The sequence below is a fragment of the Amblyraja radiata genome, unplaced genomic scaffold (assembly GCF_010909765.2).
Source record: "Amblyraja radiata isolate CabotCenter1 unplaced genomic scaffold, sAmbRad1.1.pri S89, whole genome shotgun sequence".
Taxonomy (NCBI): Eukaryota; Metazoa; Chordata; class Chondrichthyes; order Rajiformes; family Rajidae; genus Amblyraja; species Amblyraja radiata.
In genome coordinates, this window is record NW_022630172.1 from 882,564 (window position 1) to 899,444 (window position 16,881).

Consider the following 16,881-nt stretch of genomic DNA (forward strand, 5'->3'; position numbering starts at 1 on the left):
TGTCACAGTGGGAGCAGCTGCTCGCCGGCGTGGGTCCGCCGGTGCGGCCGCAACCCCCGTGAGCTGTCAAACGACTCACCACAGTACGGGCAGTCGTAGGGCGGGCCACTGGTGTGCACGTGCTGGTGAGACAGGGCGTGGGAGGCCATGGCAAAGCGCTCTCCACACACCGGGCTGGGGACGGGACGGTCGCCGGCGTGCACCCGCTGGTGGGACAGCAGCCGGGTGGAGTTCGTGAAGCCCTTGCCGCACTGGGTGCACGTGTAGGGGCGCTCGCCGGTGTGGGTGCGCTGGTGCTGCTGCAGGCTGCTGGAGTGGGTGAAGCCCTTGCCGCTCTGGGCACAGGTGTAGGGGCGCTCGCCGGTGTGGGTGCGCTTGTGCATCAGCAGGTTGGAGGAGCAGGTGAAGCCCTTGCCGCACTGGGCACAGATGTAGGGGCGCTCGCCGGTGTGGGTGCGCTGGTGCTTCAGCAGGCTGCCGGAGTGGGAGAAGCCCTTGCCGCACTGTGCACAGGTGTAGGGGCGCTCGCCGGTGTGGGTGCGCTGGTGCATCAGCAGGTTGGAGGAGCAGGTGAAGCCCTTGCCGCACTGGGCACAGGTGTAGGGGCGCTCGCCGGTGTGGGTGCGCTGGTGCTTCAGCAGGCTGCTGGAGTGGGTGAAGCCCTTGCCGCAATGGGCACAGGTGTAGGGGCTCTCGCCGGCGTGCACCCGCTGGTGGGACAGCAGCTGGGTGGAGCGGGTGAAGCCCTTGCCGCACTGGGCACAGGTGTAGGGGCGCAAGCGGGTATGGGTGCGCTGGTGAACCAGCAGGCAGTCAGAGCGGGTGAAGCCCTTGCCGCACTGGGCACAGGTGTAGGGGCGCTCGCCGGTGTGGGTGCGCTGGTGCGTCTGCAGGGTGCTGGACTGGGAGAAGCCCTTGCCGCATTGGGTGCAGGTGTAGGGGCGCTTGCCGTTGTGGGTGCTGCGCTGGTGAACCAGCAGTTGGCTGGATTGGGTGAAGCCCTTGCCGCACTGGGCACAGGTGTAGGGGCGCTCGCCGGTGTGGGTGCGCTGGTGCGTCTGCAGGGTGCTGGACTGGGAGAAGCCCTTGCCGCACTGGGCGCAGGTGTAGGGGCGCTCACCGGTGTGGGTGCGCTGGTGCTGCAGCAGGTGAATGGACTGGTTGAAGCCCTTGCCGCTTTGGGCGCAGGTGTAGGGGCGCTCGCCGGTGTGGGTGCGCTGGTGTCTCAGCAGGTTGCTGGACTTGGTGAAGCTTTTGCCGCAGTCGGTGCAGGTGTAGGGCTTCTCGCCCGTGTGCACCCGCCGGTGGGTCTCCAGGACCATCGCTGTCTTGAAGCTCTTGCCGCAGTCCGAGCAGTCGAAGGGGCGTTCTCCTGTGTGCACCCGCCGGTGGATCTCCAGCTCGCTCGGGTACTGCCAGGCCTTGCCACACACGTGGCACTCATAACGCTTCTCCTTGTTGTGCCCCGTCATGTGTTCCTCCATTGAAGCTCAGCCCCTCGAAGCTCAGCCCGCACACCGAGCAGATGGGGGGGGCTCACCCTCAATGGCTGCTCACGTCCCCGTCTCACCGTCCACAGCAAAGGCTCCTAAACCCTACAGGAGGGGAACAAGTTGGCAAACAGAACATTACTAACGCATAAGGGGAAGTGGGTGAGGGGGGAAGGGGGGAGGGTGGGGCTCGAGTGGTGTTGGGTGGGCGTGGGGAAGGATGGGGAGGGGGTGAGTTGCTCCAACATGCTGGCCCACACCGGCGAGCGGCTGCTCCCACTGCGGCAAGGGGGCTGCGGGACCACCAGCTGATATACACCGGAGAGAGACCCTTTGTGTGCACTGAGTGTGGCAAGCATTTCACCCGCATGTCCAGCCTGTGGCTTCACCCGCGTTGACGACCTGCTGGAGCACACCACCACACCAGCCAACGCCCCTTCACCTGTCCGTTCTGTGGCAGGGCCTTTGCCCACCCCTCCGGCCTGCTGGCACACCCTTCTTCAGTCTCGACTCGAAACATCACCCATTCCTTCTCTCCAGATATGCTGCCTGTCCCGCTGAGTTACTCCAGCATTTGGTGTCCTTTTTGTAAACTAGTATCTGCAGTTCCTTGTTTTTAAACCATCTCTGCACCTTCCCCAAAGCCTCCACATCAGTCCTGTAATGGAGTGACCAGAACTGTACGCAATATTCCAAATACTTCACTCATCTGCCGTCACCCTCTCAGCTGTTAACATGGTGTCAGTCTGAAGAAGGGTCCCAACCAGAAACGTCACCTATCCATGTTCTCCACAGATGCTGTCTGATCCGCCGAGTTACTGCAGCAATTGGTGTTAGAGTCACAGAGTGATACAGTGTGGATACAGGCCCTTCGACCCAACTTGACCACACCGACCAACAGGTACCAGCCACACTTGTCCCACCTGCCTGCATTTGGTCCATATCCCTCCAAACTTGTCCGACCCATGGACCTGTTTAACTGTTTCTTAAACATTGGGATAGTCCCAGCCTCAACTACCTCCTCCGGCAGCTTTCCCCCCCCATATCCCTTGTTTCTGTTAGCCCTAAGAGCTAAATCTAACTCTCTCTTGAAAACATCCAGTGAATTGGCCTCTACTGCCTTCTGTGGCAGACAATTCCACAGATTCACAACTCTCTGGGTGAAAAAGGTTTCCCCTCCATCTCAGTCCTAAATGGCTTACCCCTTATTCTTAAACTGGGGCCCATGGTTCTGGACTCCCATGGTTCTGGATAGGAAAAAGCATACTCATTTTGTAAATGGTTTTTGGAAGCAGATTTGATTCAGATTTTGCAATATAATTGTCAATAAGGAACAATTCTTTAAGAAATATTTCCCATTAGGCGTATAATTCTTTGATAAACATTGGGGATTGGGAGGGGCCTCACAAGCCTAGAGCCTCCCTCTCAAATAATAGATTAAAACTGATGGTATTATGTAGCAATGTTACAAAATTTCGAGATTTGAAAAATCAAGTCTGCAATTTATTCCATCAGATAAAACATAAAAAGAAGTTTAATTTGACACCTAATTCACTTTCATATTAAAAAGGTTATGGCCATTTTCATATTCGGTAATTAGCATCTTGTTCCCTATTGCTTTTCCATTGACTTAACACAAAAGCTGTGATCGAGGACAGTCAAAAGCCCATAACTTTCTTAAAAATTAAGAGAACTGAATGAAATTTTCAGTTATTATAGATTGAAGCATTCTGAAACAAATATGAAACAATCTTACTTGGATGACCTGAAATTAAAGCATATAATTAGTTAGTTACCCAACTGTAGCTAATTACAAAATTCAATTACTAGATCTAAACATCTATCCATTTCTTAAGAAAATATTAACATTTTTTAAATCTCTCTCCCTCACTCTCCCCCTCTTTCTCCCCCCTATCATTCTCTCTCTTTCTCTCTCCCTCCCTCTATCTCTCTCTCTCTCTTTTTTATAGAAACATAGAAAATGGGTGCAGGAGTCGGCCATTCGGCCCTTCGAACCTGCAACACCATTCAATACGATCATGGCTGATCATCCAACTCAGTATCCCACTCCCTGCCTTCTGTCCATACCCCCTGATCCCTTTAGCCAAAAGGGCCACATTTAACTCCCTCTTAAATATAGCCAACGAACTGGCCTCAACTACCTTCTGTGGCAGAGAATTCCAGAGATTCACCACTCTCTGTGTGAAAAATGTTTTCCTCATCTCGGTCCTAAAATGTGTACAATTTTGGTCGCCCAATTATAGGAAGGATGTCAACAAAATAGAGAGAGTACAGAGGAGATTTACTAGAATGTTGCCTGGGTTTCAACAACTAAGTTACAGAGATAGGTTGAATAAATTAGGTCTTTATTCTCTGGAGCGCAGAAGGTTAAGGGGGGACTTGATAGAGGTCTTTAAAATGATGAGAGGGATAGACAGAGTTGATGTGATCAAGCTTTTCCCTTTGAGAATAGGGAAGATTCAAACAAGAGGACATGACTTCAGAATTAAGGGACAGAAGTTTAGGGGTAACATGAGGGGGAACTTCTTTACTCAGAGAGTGGTAGCGGTGTGGAATGAGCTTCCAGTGGAAGTGGTGGCGGCAGGTCCGTTGGTATCATTTAAGAATAAATTGGATAGGCATATGGATGAGAAGGGAATGGAGGGTTATGGTATGAGTGCAGGCAGGTGGGACTAAGGGAAAACAATTGTTCGGCGCGGACTTGTAGGGCCGAGATGGCCTGTTTCCGTGCTGTAATTGTTATATGGTTATATGGTTATATGGTTAAAAGATTTCCCCCTTATCCTTAAACTGTGACCCCTTGTTCTGGACTTCCCCAACATCAGAAACAATCTTCCTGCATCTAGACTGTCCAACCCCTTAAGAATTTTGTACGTTTCTATAAGATCCCCCCCTCAATCTTCTAAATTCTAGCGAGTACAAACCGAGTCTATCCAGTCTTTCTTCATATGAAAGTCCTGACATCCCAGGAATCAGTCTGGTGAACCTTCTCTATGGCAAGAATGTCTTTCCTCAGATTCGGAGACCATAACTGTACGCAATACCCCAGGTGTGATCTCACCAAGACCCTGTACAACTGCAGTAGAACCTCCCTGCTCCTATACTCAAACCCTTTTGCTATGAATGCTAACATACCATTCGCCTTCTTCACTGCCTGCTGCACCTGCATGCCTACTTTTAATGACTGGTGTACCATGACACCCAGGTCTCGTTGCATCTCCCCCTTTCCTAATCGGCCACCATTCAGATAATAGTCTACTTTCCTGTTTTTGCCACCAAAGTGGATAACCTCACATTTATCCACAGTTAGATGTGGCCCTTGTGGCTAAAGGGATCAGGGGGTATGGAGAGAAGGCAGGTACAGGATACTGAGTTGGATGATCAGCCATGATCATATTGAATGGCGGTGCAGGCTCGAAGGGTCGAATGACCTACTCCTGCACCTATTTTCTATGTTTCTATGGCCCTCTCCTGTCTCTCTCTCTGCAACTGGCTCGCTTTCTTCCTCTCTCTATCTCACTGTCTCTCTCTCTGTCATAGAAACATAGAAATTAGGTGCAGGAGTAGGCCATTCGGCCCTTCGAGCCTGCACCGCCATTCAATATGATCATGGCTGATCATCCAACTCAGTATCCCGTACCTGCCTTCTCTCCATACCCTCTGATCCCCTTAGCCACAAGGGCCACATCTAACTCCCTCTTAAATATAGCCAATGAACTGGCCTCGACTACCCTCTGTGGCAGGGAGTTCCAGAGATTCACCACTCTCTGTGTGAAAAAAGTTCTTCTCATCTCGGTTTTAAAGGGTTTCCCCCTTATCCTTAAGCTGTGACCCCTTGTCCTGGACTTCCCCAACATCGGGAGCAATCTTCCTGCATCTAGCCTGTCGAACCCCTTAAGAAGCTAACATACCATTCGCTTTCTTCACTGCCTGCTGCACCTGCATGCCCACTTTCAATGACTGGTGTACCATGACACCCAGGTCTCGCTGCATCTCCCCTTTTCCTAGTCGGCCACCATTTAGATAATAGTCTGCTTTCCTGTTTTTGCCACCAAAATGGATAACCTCACATTTATCCACATTATACTGCATCTGCCAAACATTTGCCCACTCACCCAGCCTATCCAAGTCACCTTGCAGTCTCCTAGCATCCTCCTCACAGCTAACACTGCCCCCCAGCTTAGTGTCATCCGCAAACTTGGAGATATTGTCTTCAATTCCCTCATCCAGATCATTAATATATATTGTAAATAGCTGGGGTCCCAGCACTGAGCCTTGCGGTACCCCACTAGTCACTGCCTGCCATTGTGAAAAGGACCCGTTTACTCCTACTCTTTGCTTCCTGTTTGCCAGTCAGTTCTCTATCCACATCAATACTGAACCCCCAATGCCGTGTGCTTTAAGTTTGTAAACTAATCTCTTATGTGGGACCTTGTCGAAAGCCTTCTGGAAGTCCAGATACACCACATCCACTGGTTCTCCCCTATCCACGCTACTAGTTACATCCTCGAAAAATTATATAAGATTCGTCAGACATGATTTACCTTTTCTAAATCCATGCTGACTTTGTCCAATGATTTCACCACTTTCCAAATGTGCTGCTATCCCATCTTTAATAACTGACTCTAGCAGTTTCCCCACTACCGATGTTAGACTAACTGGTCTGTAATTCCCCGTTTTCTCTCTCCCTCCCTTCTTAAAAAGTGGGGTTACGTTTGCTACCCGCCAATCCTCAGGAACTACTCCAGAATCTAAAGAGTTTTGAAAGATTATTACTAAAGCATCCACTATTTCTGGAGCTACTTCCTTAAGTACTCTGGGATGCAGCCTATCTGGCCCTGGGGATTTATCGGCCTGTCTCTCCCTCTCAGTCTCTTATTCTGTCTCTCTATCCATCTGTCTCTCTCACTGTCTCTCTCCCTGTCCCCCTCTCTCTCTCTCCATCTCTCTCTTCTTTCTTTCTCCGTCTCTCTCTCTCGCTCTGTCCCTCCCTCTCTCTGCATCTCTCTTCTCTCTCTCTCTGTCTCTTTCCTATCTGCCTATCTCTCCCTACGTGTCTCGCTCTGTTTTTCTCTCTCTCTATCTGTCTCTGCATCTCTTTCTCTGTCTGTCTCTCTCCTTCTCTCTCCCTCTCTATCTCTCTTTGTCTCTCTTTCTCTCTCTCTCTCTCTCTATTTCTCTCCCACTGTGTCTCTTGCTTAATTTTCTATTTTTAAATTCAAAAACTTTATTGGCATGATAAAAAATACTTTGTTATATTGCCAAAGTATATAACATGACATACATATTTAAAATGCATCAGTATAAATACAAGTCTACAGTGCATGGATAGATATGTCCCTATACATAAACTTGCAATAGGCCTATAGCCCTTTATTGATGCTACACGTTCTTGCAGCTGCAGCAGTACAACACAAAAGCAAGTTTAGCAATTCACTATTAATTTCTTAGTGTCAGTTAATGTCAATTAGTGTGTGCGTACCTATGTGCATGTTGGTCATTCGCTGTCTCTCAGGTTGTGGCATGCTGTTACGTATTGTGCCTTATTTCCTTCGCCAAGGATTATTCTTAGTTTTGATGTATCATCTAGTTCTTTAAAATCATGGTTGCCACACTGAGTTTGTCAAAGTATGCTTTCCTTGTTTTGTCAAATTTTTTGCATTTTAGGATGAAGTGCACCTCTGTTTCAAACTCATCTGTCAAACAGTGGCCGCATATTCTGTTTTCTCGGTTGCCAGAATCTCTTGTCTTCCTGTCTCTCTCTTTCCCCCTCCCTCTGTCTCTCTCGCACTCTCTCTCGCTCTGTCTCCCCCTCTCTCTCTCTCTCTCTGTCTCCCCCCCTCTCTCTCTCTGTCCCTCGCTCTGTCTCTCTCTCTCGCGCTCTCTGTCTCTCCCACTCTCTCTCTCCCTGTCTGTCTCTCTCTCACATGCTCATAGATACATAGACAATAGGTGCAGGAGTATAGGCCATTCTGCCATTCTGGCCTGCACCACCATTCAATATGATCATGGCTGATCATCCAACTCAGTATCCCGTACCTGCCTTCTCTCCATACCCCCTGATCCCTTTAGCCACAAGGGCCACATCTAACTCCCTCTTAAATAGAGCCAATGAACTGGCCTCAACTACCCTCTGTGGCAGAGAGTTCCACAGATTCACCACTCTCTGTGTGAAAAATGTTTTTCTCATCTCGGTCTTAAAGGATTTACCCTCTATCCTTAAGCTGTGACCCCTTGTCCTGGGCTTCCCTGTCTCTCTCTGTGTCACTCCCTCTCTCTCTTTCTCTCTCTGCCTCATTCTCTCCCTCTCTGTCACCCTCCCCTCTCTCTCTGTCTCTCTCTCCCTCAGTCTCTCCCTCTCTCGCTTCCTCTCTCTCTCTCCCTCTCTCTGTATCTCTGTCTCTCTCTCCGTTTCTCTATGCATCTCTCTCTGCCTCCCTATCTGTCTCTCACTCTCTCTGTCTCTCTCTCCCATCTCTGTCTCTCTCACCCCCTCTCTCTGTGACTATATCTGTCTCCCCCTCTCTCTCCCTCTGTGTCTCCCTCTCTCTCTCCCACTGTCACTCTGTCTCTCTCCGTCTCTCACTGACTGTCTCTCTCGCTGTCTCTCTTTCTCTGTTTCTCACCGTCTCTCTCTCTGTCTCCCTCTCTGTTTCTCTGTCTGTTTCTGTCTTTCTTTCTCTCTCTCTGCATCTCTCTATTTCTCGCTATCTCTCTCTGTTTTTCTCTGCCACTGTCCCTCTCACTGACACTCTCTTTCTCCCTCTCTTTCACCCTCTCTATCTCTTTCTCTCTCGCTCTCTCTGTCTGCCTCTTAGTCTCTGTCACTCTCTGTCTCTCACTGGCTGTCTCTCTCTCCCTCAGTCTCTCCCTCTCCCCGTCTCTCTCTTGCTGACTCTCTCTCTTCTCTCTCTCTCTCTCTGCTTCACTAACTCTCTCATTCTTTCTCTCTCTCTCTGTCTCTCTCTTGGTCTCCCTCTCTCTCTCCCTGGCTCTTGCTGTCTCTCTCTGTCTCCCCCCCCTCTGTCTGTCTCTCCCTCTCTACATCTCAGTCTCTCTTTCTCTTTGTCTCTCTCTCTCTCCATCTCTGTCTGTCTCTGTCCCACTGTCTCTCTCTCTCTCTGTCTGTCTCGCTGTATCTCTCTGTATCGGTCTCTCTCTCCCTTTCTCTCTCTCTCTTTCTCTCTCTCTCTCCCTCCCCCCCTCTCTCACTCTCTCTCTCTTTGTATTGAGAAGTTGGGAGGTCACGTTGCAGTTGTATAAGACGTTGGTGAGGTTGCATTTAGAGTATTGCATTCAGTTGCATCTCTGTATGGGCACCGTGTTACAGGAAAGATGTCGTTGAGCTTGGAAAGGGCGCAGAGACAATTTACAAGGATGTTGCCGGGACTCGAGGGGCCTGAGCTACAGGGAGATGTTGGGGCAAAGGGCTTGGACTCTATTCCTTGGAGCACAGGAGGATGAGGGGTGATCTTATAGAGGTGTACAAAATCACCAGAGGAATAGATCGGGTAGACACACAGAGTCTCTTGCCCTGAGTTGGGGAATTGAGGACCTGAGGACATGTGTTCAAGGTGAGTGAGGCGGGGGTGGAAAAAATTGAATAGGAATCTGAGGGGCAACTTATCCACACATGGTGTGGAACTTTTCCACACATGGTGGGTGTATGGAACAAGCTGCCAGAGGAGGTAGTTGAGGCTGGGACTATCGCAACACTTGGACAGGTACATGGCTAGGACAGGTTTGGAGGGATATGGGCCGCTGGCAGGTGGTTCTTGTATAGATGGGGCATGTTGGTCAGGGTGGGACTAGTGCAGATGGGGCATGTTGGTCGGGTGGGATTAGTGTAGCTGGGGCATGTTGGTCGGTGTGGAACTAGTGTAGATGGGGCATGTTGGTCGGGTGGGACTAGTGTAGATGGGGCATGTTGGTCGGTGTGGGACTAGTGTAGATGGGGCATGTTGGTCGGGTGGGATTAGTGTAGCTGGGGCATGTTGGTCGGGGTGGGACTAGTGTAGATGCAGCATTTTGGCCAGTGTGGGCAGGTTGGGTTGAAGGGCTTGTCTCTTTCTCTCTCATTCTGTCTGACCGTCTCTCTCTCTCTCTCTCTCTCTCTCTCCCCCCACACTGAAGTCACACCAGCTTCTAATTTTTAGCCGGTTTCCTTTACTGTGTGTTTCTCTCCGTCTCTCTCTCTTTCTATCTCTCCCTCTCTATATCAATATATCACCCTCTCTCTGTCTGTCTTTCTCTCTTCATGTGTGTCTCTCTCTCTGTCTCTCTCTCTGTCTGTTTCTCTCTCTCTCTCTCTCTCTCTCTCTCACTCTGTCTCTCTCTCTGTATCTCTCTCTACGTGTCTCTCTCCCTCTCCCTAACTCTCTCTCTGTCTCTCTCTCCCTCTCCCCCTCTCTCCCTCCCCCTCTCCCCCTCACTGTCTCTCTCGGTCTCGCTCTCTCGCTCCCTCTCTGGGACAGAGGATTTGGGTGAACATAGACCCATTCCTGCCTACTGTGGCCCTAACTGCAGATAGATACATAACGTACACAACACATAGGACAGGAAGATAAATGATCTGCAAATAGAACTGCCATTGGCCAGGACAGATATTTATAAGGACACGTTCTTTGTAAGAACCGCAATGGAATGGAATAAACGAGACAACAATATCGTCTAAATGTTTAAGAAGGAACTGCAGATGCTGGAAAATCGAAGGTAGACACAAAATGCTGGAGTAACTCAGCGGGTGAGGCAGCATCTATGGAGTGAAGGAATAGGTGACGATTCGGGTCGAGACCCTTCTTCAGACTCAAGAACCATTTCCTTCACTCCATAGATGCTGCCTCACACGCTGAGCTTCTCCAGCATTTTTGACTAACAACAAGTCAAATCACCTTCACTGGACAATAGACAACAGGTGCAGGAGGAGGCCATTCTGCCCTTCGAGCCAGCACCGCCATTCAATGTGATCATGGCTGATCATCCCCAATCAGTACCCCGTTCCTGCCTTCTCCCCATATCCCTCGACTCCGCTATCTTTAAGAGCCCTATCAAGCTCTCACTCGAAAAAACATCCAGCGAACCGGCCTCAACCGCCTTCTGAGGCAGAAAATCCCTCAGACTCACAACTCTCTGGGTGGAAAATTTCTCCTCATCTCAGTCCTAAATGCCCACAGATTCACCACTCTCTGGGTGGAAAAGTTTCTCATCTCCGTTCTAAATGGCCGACGCCTTATTCTTAAACTGTGGCCCCTGGTTCCGGACACCCCCAACATCGGGAACATGTTTCCTGCCTCTAGCGTGTCCAAACCCATAACAATCTTATATGTTTCAATACGATGCCCTCTCATCCTTCTAAACTCCAGAATGTACAAGCCCAGCCGCTCCATTCTCTCAGCATATGACAGTCCCGCCATCCCGGGAATTAACCTGGTGAACCTACGCTGGGCTCCCTCAATAGTAAGAATGTCCTTCCTCAAATTAGGAGACCAAAACTGTACACAATACTCCAGGTGTGGTCTCACCAGGTACTGCAGAAGGACCTGTTTGCTCCTATACTCAACTCCTCTGGTTATGAAGGCCAACAGGCCAAAACTGCACACAATACTTCAGGTGTGGTCTCACCAGGGATGGAGGGAGAGGGAGAGAGAGGCAGATGGGTGAGAGAGGGAGAGACAGAGAGAGGGATAGACAGAGAGAGGGAGAGAGAGAGAGGGAGGGAGAGAGAGAGAGGGAAAGGGGGAGAGAGAGGGGGAGGGAGCTAGGGGGAGAGAGGGAGAGAAAGGGGGGGAGAGAGAGAGGGGGAGGGAGCTAGGGGAGAAAGGGAGAGAGAGGGGAGAAAGAAGGGGAGGGAGAGGGAGAGTGGGAGAGAGGGAGAAAGGGAGGGAGAGGGGGGGAGTGAGAGGGGGGGTGTTGGAGAGAGGGGGAACCGCCTGCCAGTGCCTGTGCATGCTCCTCCTGCTGGATTCAAGGGAATGCATGCATCACTGGCTGCATTGCTGCCTCTCCCGTTGTATCGCAGAGCTTTTATCCTCACCTGATCTTCACAGCTGCATTCCCGCACCACTTCCGGTTGGGTGGCAAACCTCTCGTCGACAAAGGCGCCTCCGGCAGGAAGGGGGACTATTTAGAGCGGCGCACCGGCGCTGGGATAGTGGGACGGCGGGTCTCAGGCGTCCGGGTGGAGGGCGAAACGCCAAATGTTGGTTCCGGGTGGTGCTTTGGTGCATTGAGGGTGGGATAGAGAAGAAAAGGGAGGGGCAGAAGGAGGGAGGGAGAAAGAGAGAGAGGGAGAGAGAGAGGGAGGGAATGAGTGTGAGAGAAAGTTTGGGAGAGTTTTGAAAATTTTTCAGAAACTTTTGAGAACGTTTTTACGAAGTTTTGGAGAAATTGAGAGAGAGGGAGAGAGAGTGTGAGAGAAAGAAAGGGATGAGGGAGGGAGAGATAAGTATTCACCTCCCTCCCTCTCTGGCATCACAGTGGCCCAGCGGTAGAGTTGCCGCCTCACGGCACCAGAGACCAGGGTTCCATCATTTGGCAACCTAAAAAGCTGCCTAGGTTGTCCGTACACAAAAATGCTGGTGAAACTCAGCGGGTGCAGCAGCATCTATGGAGCGAAGGAAATAAGCGACGTTTCGGGCCGAAACCCTTCTTCAGACTGAACGGATCTGAAGAAAGGTTTCGGCCCGAAACATCACCTATTTCCATCGCTCCATAGATGCTGCTGCACCCGCTGAGTTTCTCCAGCATTTCTGTGTACCTTCGATCTTCCAGCATCTGCAGTTCCTTCTTGAACACTTTGCCTAGGTTGTCCGGCTGGCAACAGGGAAAAAATGGTAAGCGAGAGCCCTGCGGGGGAGCGGGGGATTGAACTTACGTAGACGTGATTGTACGGATCTGCAGCTTCACCTTCTCCCCATTAACATCGACCGTCTGAATCTTGAAATCCACTCCGATAGTAGTGATGTAGCTACCTGTAAGAGAGAGAGAGTGAGAGACCGAGAGAGAGAGATAGAGAGAGAGACAGAGAGAGACGGAGAGATGGAGAGAGAGACAAAGAGCGAGAGAAAGACAGAGAGAGGCGAAACAGAGAGGGGGAGGGAGACAGAGAGACGGAAGGAGAGGTAGGGAGGGAGAGGGAGAGAAGGGAGAGAGAGGTGGTGGGGAGAGAGAGGTGGAGGGGAGAGAGAGGTGGGGAAAGAGATGTTCAAATACTTCGGGAAACAGACCCTCCTGTCCTCGCCCCCCCTCTCCATTTCGTTCTCCCTCTCACTGCTCCTCCCTCCTCTCTCTCCCTCCCCTTCCTCCTTCCTTCTCTCTCGCTCTCCCTCCTCCCCCTCCCTCATTCTCTCCCTCCCCTCTCTCTCCTACCTGAGAATGTGTTTTCAGCAAACCAAAAGTAACAAACTGCTCTAGAGTGAAAACCTGTTGAGTGAAATCACAAGATCATCTGGGATGATTATGGGGAGAAGGCAGGCACGGGTTATTGATTGGGGATGATCAGCCATGATCACAATGAATGGCGGTGCTGGCTCGTAGGGCCGAATGGCCTACTCCTGCACACATTTTCTATGTTTCTATGATAGGAGCAGAATTAGGCCATTTGGCCCATCGAGTCCACTCCGTCATTCAATGACGGCTGATCTACCTCTCCCTGCTAACCTCTTTCTCCTGCCTTCTCATCATAACCCCTGACACCTGCACTAATCAACAATCTATCTATCCCTGCCTTAAATAAATCCACTGACTTGTGGCCTCCACCCCGTCTGTGGCAATGAATCCCACAGATTCACCACCTTCTGGCTAAAGAAATTCCTCCCCATCTCCTTACAAACTTAAAGCACACGGTATTGGGTGTTCAGTATTGATGTGGATAGAGAACTGGCTGGCAAACAGGAAGCAAAGAGTAGGAGTAAACGGGTCCTTTTCACAATGGCAGGCAGTGACTAGTGGGGTACCGCAAGGCTCAGTGCTGGGACCCCAGCTATTTACAATATATATTAATGATCTGGATGAGGGAATTGAAGGCAATATCTCCAAGTTTGCGGATGACACTAAGCTGGGGGGCAGTGTTAGCTGTGAGGAGGATGCTAGGAGACTGCAAGGTGACTTGGATAGGCTGGGTGAGTGGGCAAATGTTTGGCAGATGCAGTATAATGTGGATAAATGTGAGGTTATCCATTTTGGTGGCAAAAACAGGAAAGCAGACTATTATCTAAATGGTGGCCGACTAGGAAAAGGGGAGATGCAGCGAGACCTGGGTGTCATGGTACACCAGTCATTGAAAGTGGGCATGCAGGTGCAGCAGGCAGTGAAGAAAGCGAATGGTATGTTAGCTTTCATAGCAAAAGGATTTGAGTATAGGAGCAGGGAGGTTCTACTGCAGTTGTACAGGGTCTTGGTGAGACCACACCTGGAGTATTGCGTACAGTTTTGGTCTCCAAATCTGAGGAAGGACATTATTGCCATAGAGGGAGTGCAGAGAAGGTTCACCAGACTGATTCCTGGGATGTCAGGACTGTCTTATGAAGAAAGACTGGATAGACTTGGTTTATACTCTCTAGAATTTAGGAGATTGAGAGGGGATCTTATAGAAACTTACAAAATTCTTAAGGGGTTGGACAGGCTAGATGCAGGAAGATTGCCCCCGATGTTGGGGAAGTCCAGGACAAGGGGTCACAGCTTAAGGATAAGGGGGAAATCCTTTAAAACCGAGATGAGAAGAACTTTTTTCACACAGAGAGTGGTGAATCTCTGGAACTCTCTGCCACAGAAGGTAGTCGAGGCCAGTTCATTGGCTATATTTAAGAGGGAGTTAGATGTGGCCCTTGTGGCTAAGGGGATCAGAGGGTATGGAGAGAAGGCAGGTACAGGATACTTAGTTGGATGATCAGCCATGATCATATTGATTGGCGGTGCAGGCTCGAAGGGCCGAATGGCCTACTCCTGCACCTAATTTCTATGTTTCCTTCAAGATTCTCCTCCATGTCTACAAAGCCCTCAATGGGCTTGCCCCCACCTACATAAAAAGTCTTCTCACCCACCACTCCACCTCCAGGCCCCTCAGATCGGCCGACTTGGGGTTGCTGAATATCCCACGGTCTAGGCATAAGCTCAGGGGTGACCGCGCCTTTGCGGTTGCAGCCCCTAGACTGTGGAACAGCATCCCCTTTCCCATCAGAACTGCCCCCTCCATCGACTCATTTAAGTCAAGACTAAAGACTTATCTATACTCCCAAGCCTTTCCTGATGTCCTCTGAGTGAGGGCTACATGTATATATGTATGTAGTTTGTTTTGTTGTGCTAGTCTTATAACAAATGTAAAGCACTTTGGCCAACGAGAGTTGTTTTTTAAATGTGCTATATAAATAAATGTGACTTGACTTGACTTGAAGGAACGTCCTTGAATTGGGAGTTTGTGCCCTCTGGTCCTAGACTCTCCCACTAGTGGAAACATCCTCTCCACATCCACTCTATCCGGGCCGCCCACTGTTCGGTGACGTTTCAATGGCCCCCCTTGTTTACCCACTTACTTGGCCTCCACCGCCGTCTGTGGCAACGAATCCCACAGATTCACCACCCGCTGATAAATATCATCATTAATAAACTTCAGTCCCTCTTTTTAACTCTACAGGAGAGTGGGGAGGAAACTTCACTGTGTGTGTGAGAGAGAGGGAGAGTGAGAGGGGGAGGGGGAGGGAGGGAGAGAGGATGGAGGGGGAGAGAGAGAGGATGGAGGGTGGGGGAGAGAGAGGAGAGGGAGGGAGAGAGCTCTCTCTGTCTCTCACTGTCTCTGTCTGTCTGTCTCTCTCTGTCTCTCCCACTCTCTCTCTCCCTGTCTGTCTCTCTCTCACATGCTCATAGATACATAGACAATAGGTGCAGGAGTAGAGGCCATTCGGCCCTTCGAGCCTGCACCGCCATTCCATATGATCATGGCTGAACATCCAACTCAGTATCCCGTACCTGCCTTCTCTCCATACCCCTTGATCCCTTTAGCCATAAGGGCCACATCTAACTCCCTCTTAAATAGAGCCAATGAACTGGCCTCAACTACCCTCTGTGGCAGAGAGTTCCACAGATTCACCACTCTCTGTGTGAAAAATGTTTTTCTCATCTCGGTCTTAAAGGATTTACCCTCTATCCTTAAGCTGTGACCCCTTGTCCTGGACTTCCTTGTCTCTCTCTGTGTCACTCCCTCTCTCTCTTTCTCTCTCTGCCTCATTCTCTCTCTGTCACCCCCCCCCTCTCTCTCTGTCTCTCTCTCCCTCAGTCTCTCCCTCTCTCGCTTCCTCTCTCTCCCTCTCTCTGTCTCTCTCTCCGTTTCTCTATGTATCTCTCTCTGCCTCTCTATTTGTCTCTCACTCTCTGTCTCTCTCTCACATCTCTGTCTGTCTCTCACCCCCTCTCTCTGTGACTATATCTGTCTCCCCCTCTCTCTCCCTCTGTGTCTCCCACTGTCACTCACTCTGTCTCTCTCCGTCTCTCACCGACTGTCGCTCTCTCTCTCTCTCTCTCTCTCTCGCTGTCTCTCTTTCTCTGTTTCTCACCGTCTCTCTCTCTGTCTCCCTCTCCGTTTCTCTCTGTCTGTTTCTGTCTTACTTTCTCTCTCTCTGCATCTCTCTATTTCTTGCTGCCCCTCTCTCTATCTCTCTCTGTTTTTCTCTGCCACTGTCCCTCTCACTGACACTCTCTCTTTCTCCCTCTCTCTCTTTCACCCTCTCTATCTCTTTCTCTCTCGCTCTCTCTGTCTGCCTCTTAGTCTCTGTCACTCTCTGTCTCTCACTCCCTCAGTCTCTCCCTCTCACTCCCCGTCTCTCTCTCTTGCTGACTCTCTCTCTTCTCTCTCTCTCTCTCCATTTCTCTGCTTCACTAACTCTCTCATTCTTTCTCTCTCTCTCTCTCTGTCTCTCTCTTGGTCTCCCTCTCTCTCTCTCCCTGTCTCTTGCTGTCTCTCTCTGTCTCCCCCCCTCTGTCTCTGTCTCTCCCTCTCTACATCTCAGTCTCTCGTTCTCTTTGTCTCTCTCTCTCTCCATCTCTCTGTCTGTCTCTGTCCCACTGTCTCTCTCTCTCTCTGTCTGTCTGTTTCGCTGTATCTCTCTCTGTATCGGTCTCTCTCTCCCTTTCTCTCTCTCTCTTTCTCTCTCTCTCTATCTCTCTCTCTCCCTCCCCCCCTCTCTCACTCTCTCTCTCTTTGTATTGAGACGTTGGGAGGCCACGTTGCTGTTGTACAAGACGTTGGTGAGGTTGCATTTAGAGTATTGCATTCAGTTCTGTGCACCGTGTTACAGGAAAGATGTCGTTGAGCTTGGAAAGGGCGCAGAGAAGATTTACAAGGATGTTGCCGGGACTCGAGGGGCCTGAGCTACAGGGA

The 16,881-nt window shown here is 50.3% G+C and overlaps 1 protein-coding gene across 3 annotated transcripts in view; it reads right to left on the minus strand.

Annotated features, from left to right (window-relative positions):
• The window catches only part of LOC116969613 (zinc finger protein 850-like), a 79,936-nt gene that overhangs the window by 18,700 nt on the left and 44,355 nt on the right, over window positions 1-16,881 (minus strand). For 2 of the 3 annotated variants that reach the window (XR_004410852.1, XR_004410853.1), the window contains one exon: window positions 12,385-12,481. Coding sequence is in view for 1 of the 3 variants with exons in the window: in XM_033016444.1 (XP_032872335.1) it covers window positions 55-1,400 (1,346 nt within the window). In the remaining 2 variants the exon portion in view is untranslated. Of the gene's footprint in view, window positions 1-54; window positions 1,401-12,384; window positions 12,482-16,881 lie in introns of all 3 variants that reach the window. The other variant, XM_033016444.1, reaches the window with a different exon arrangement.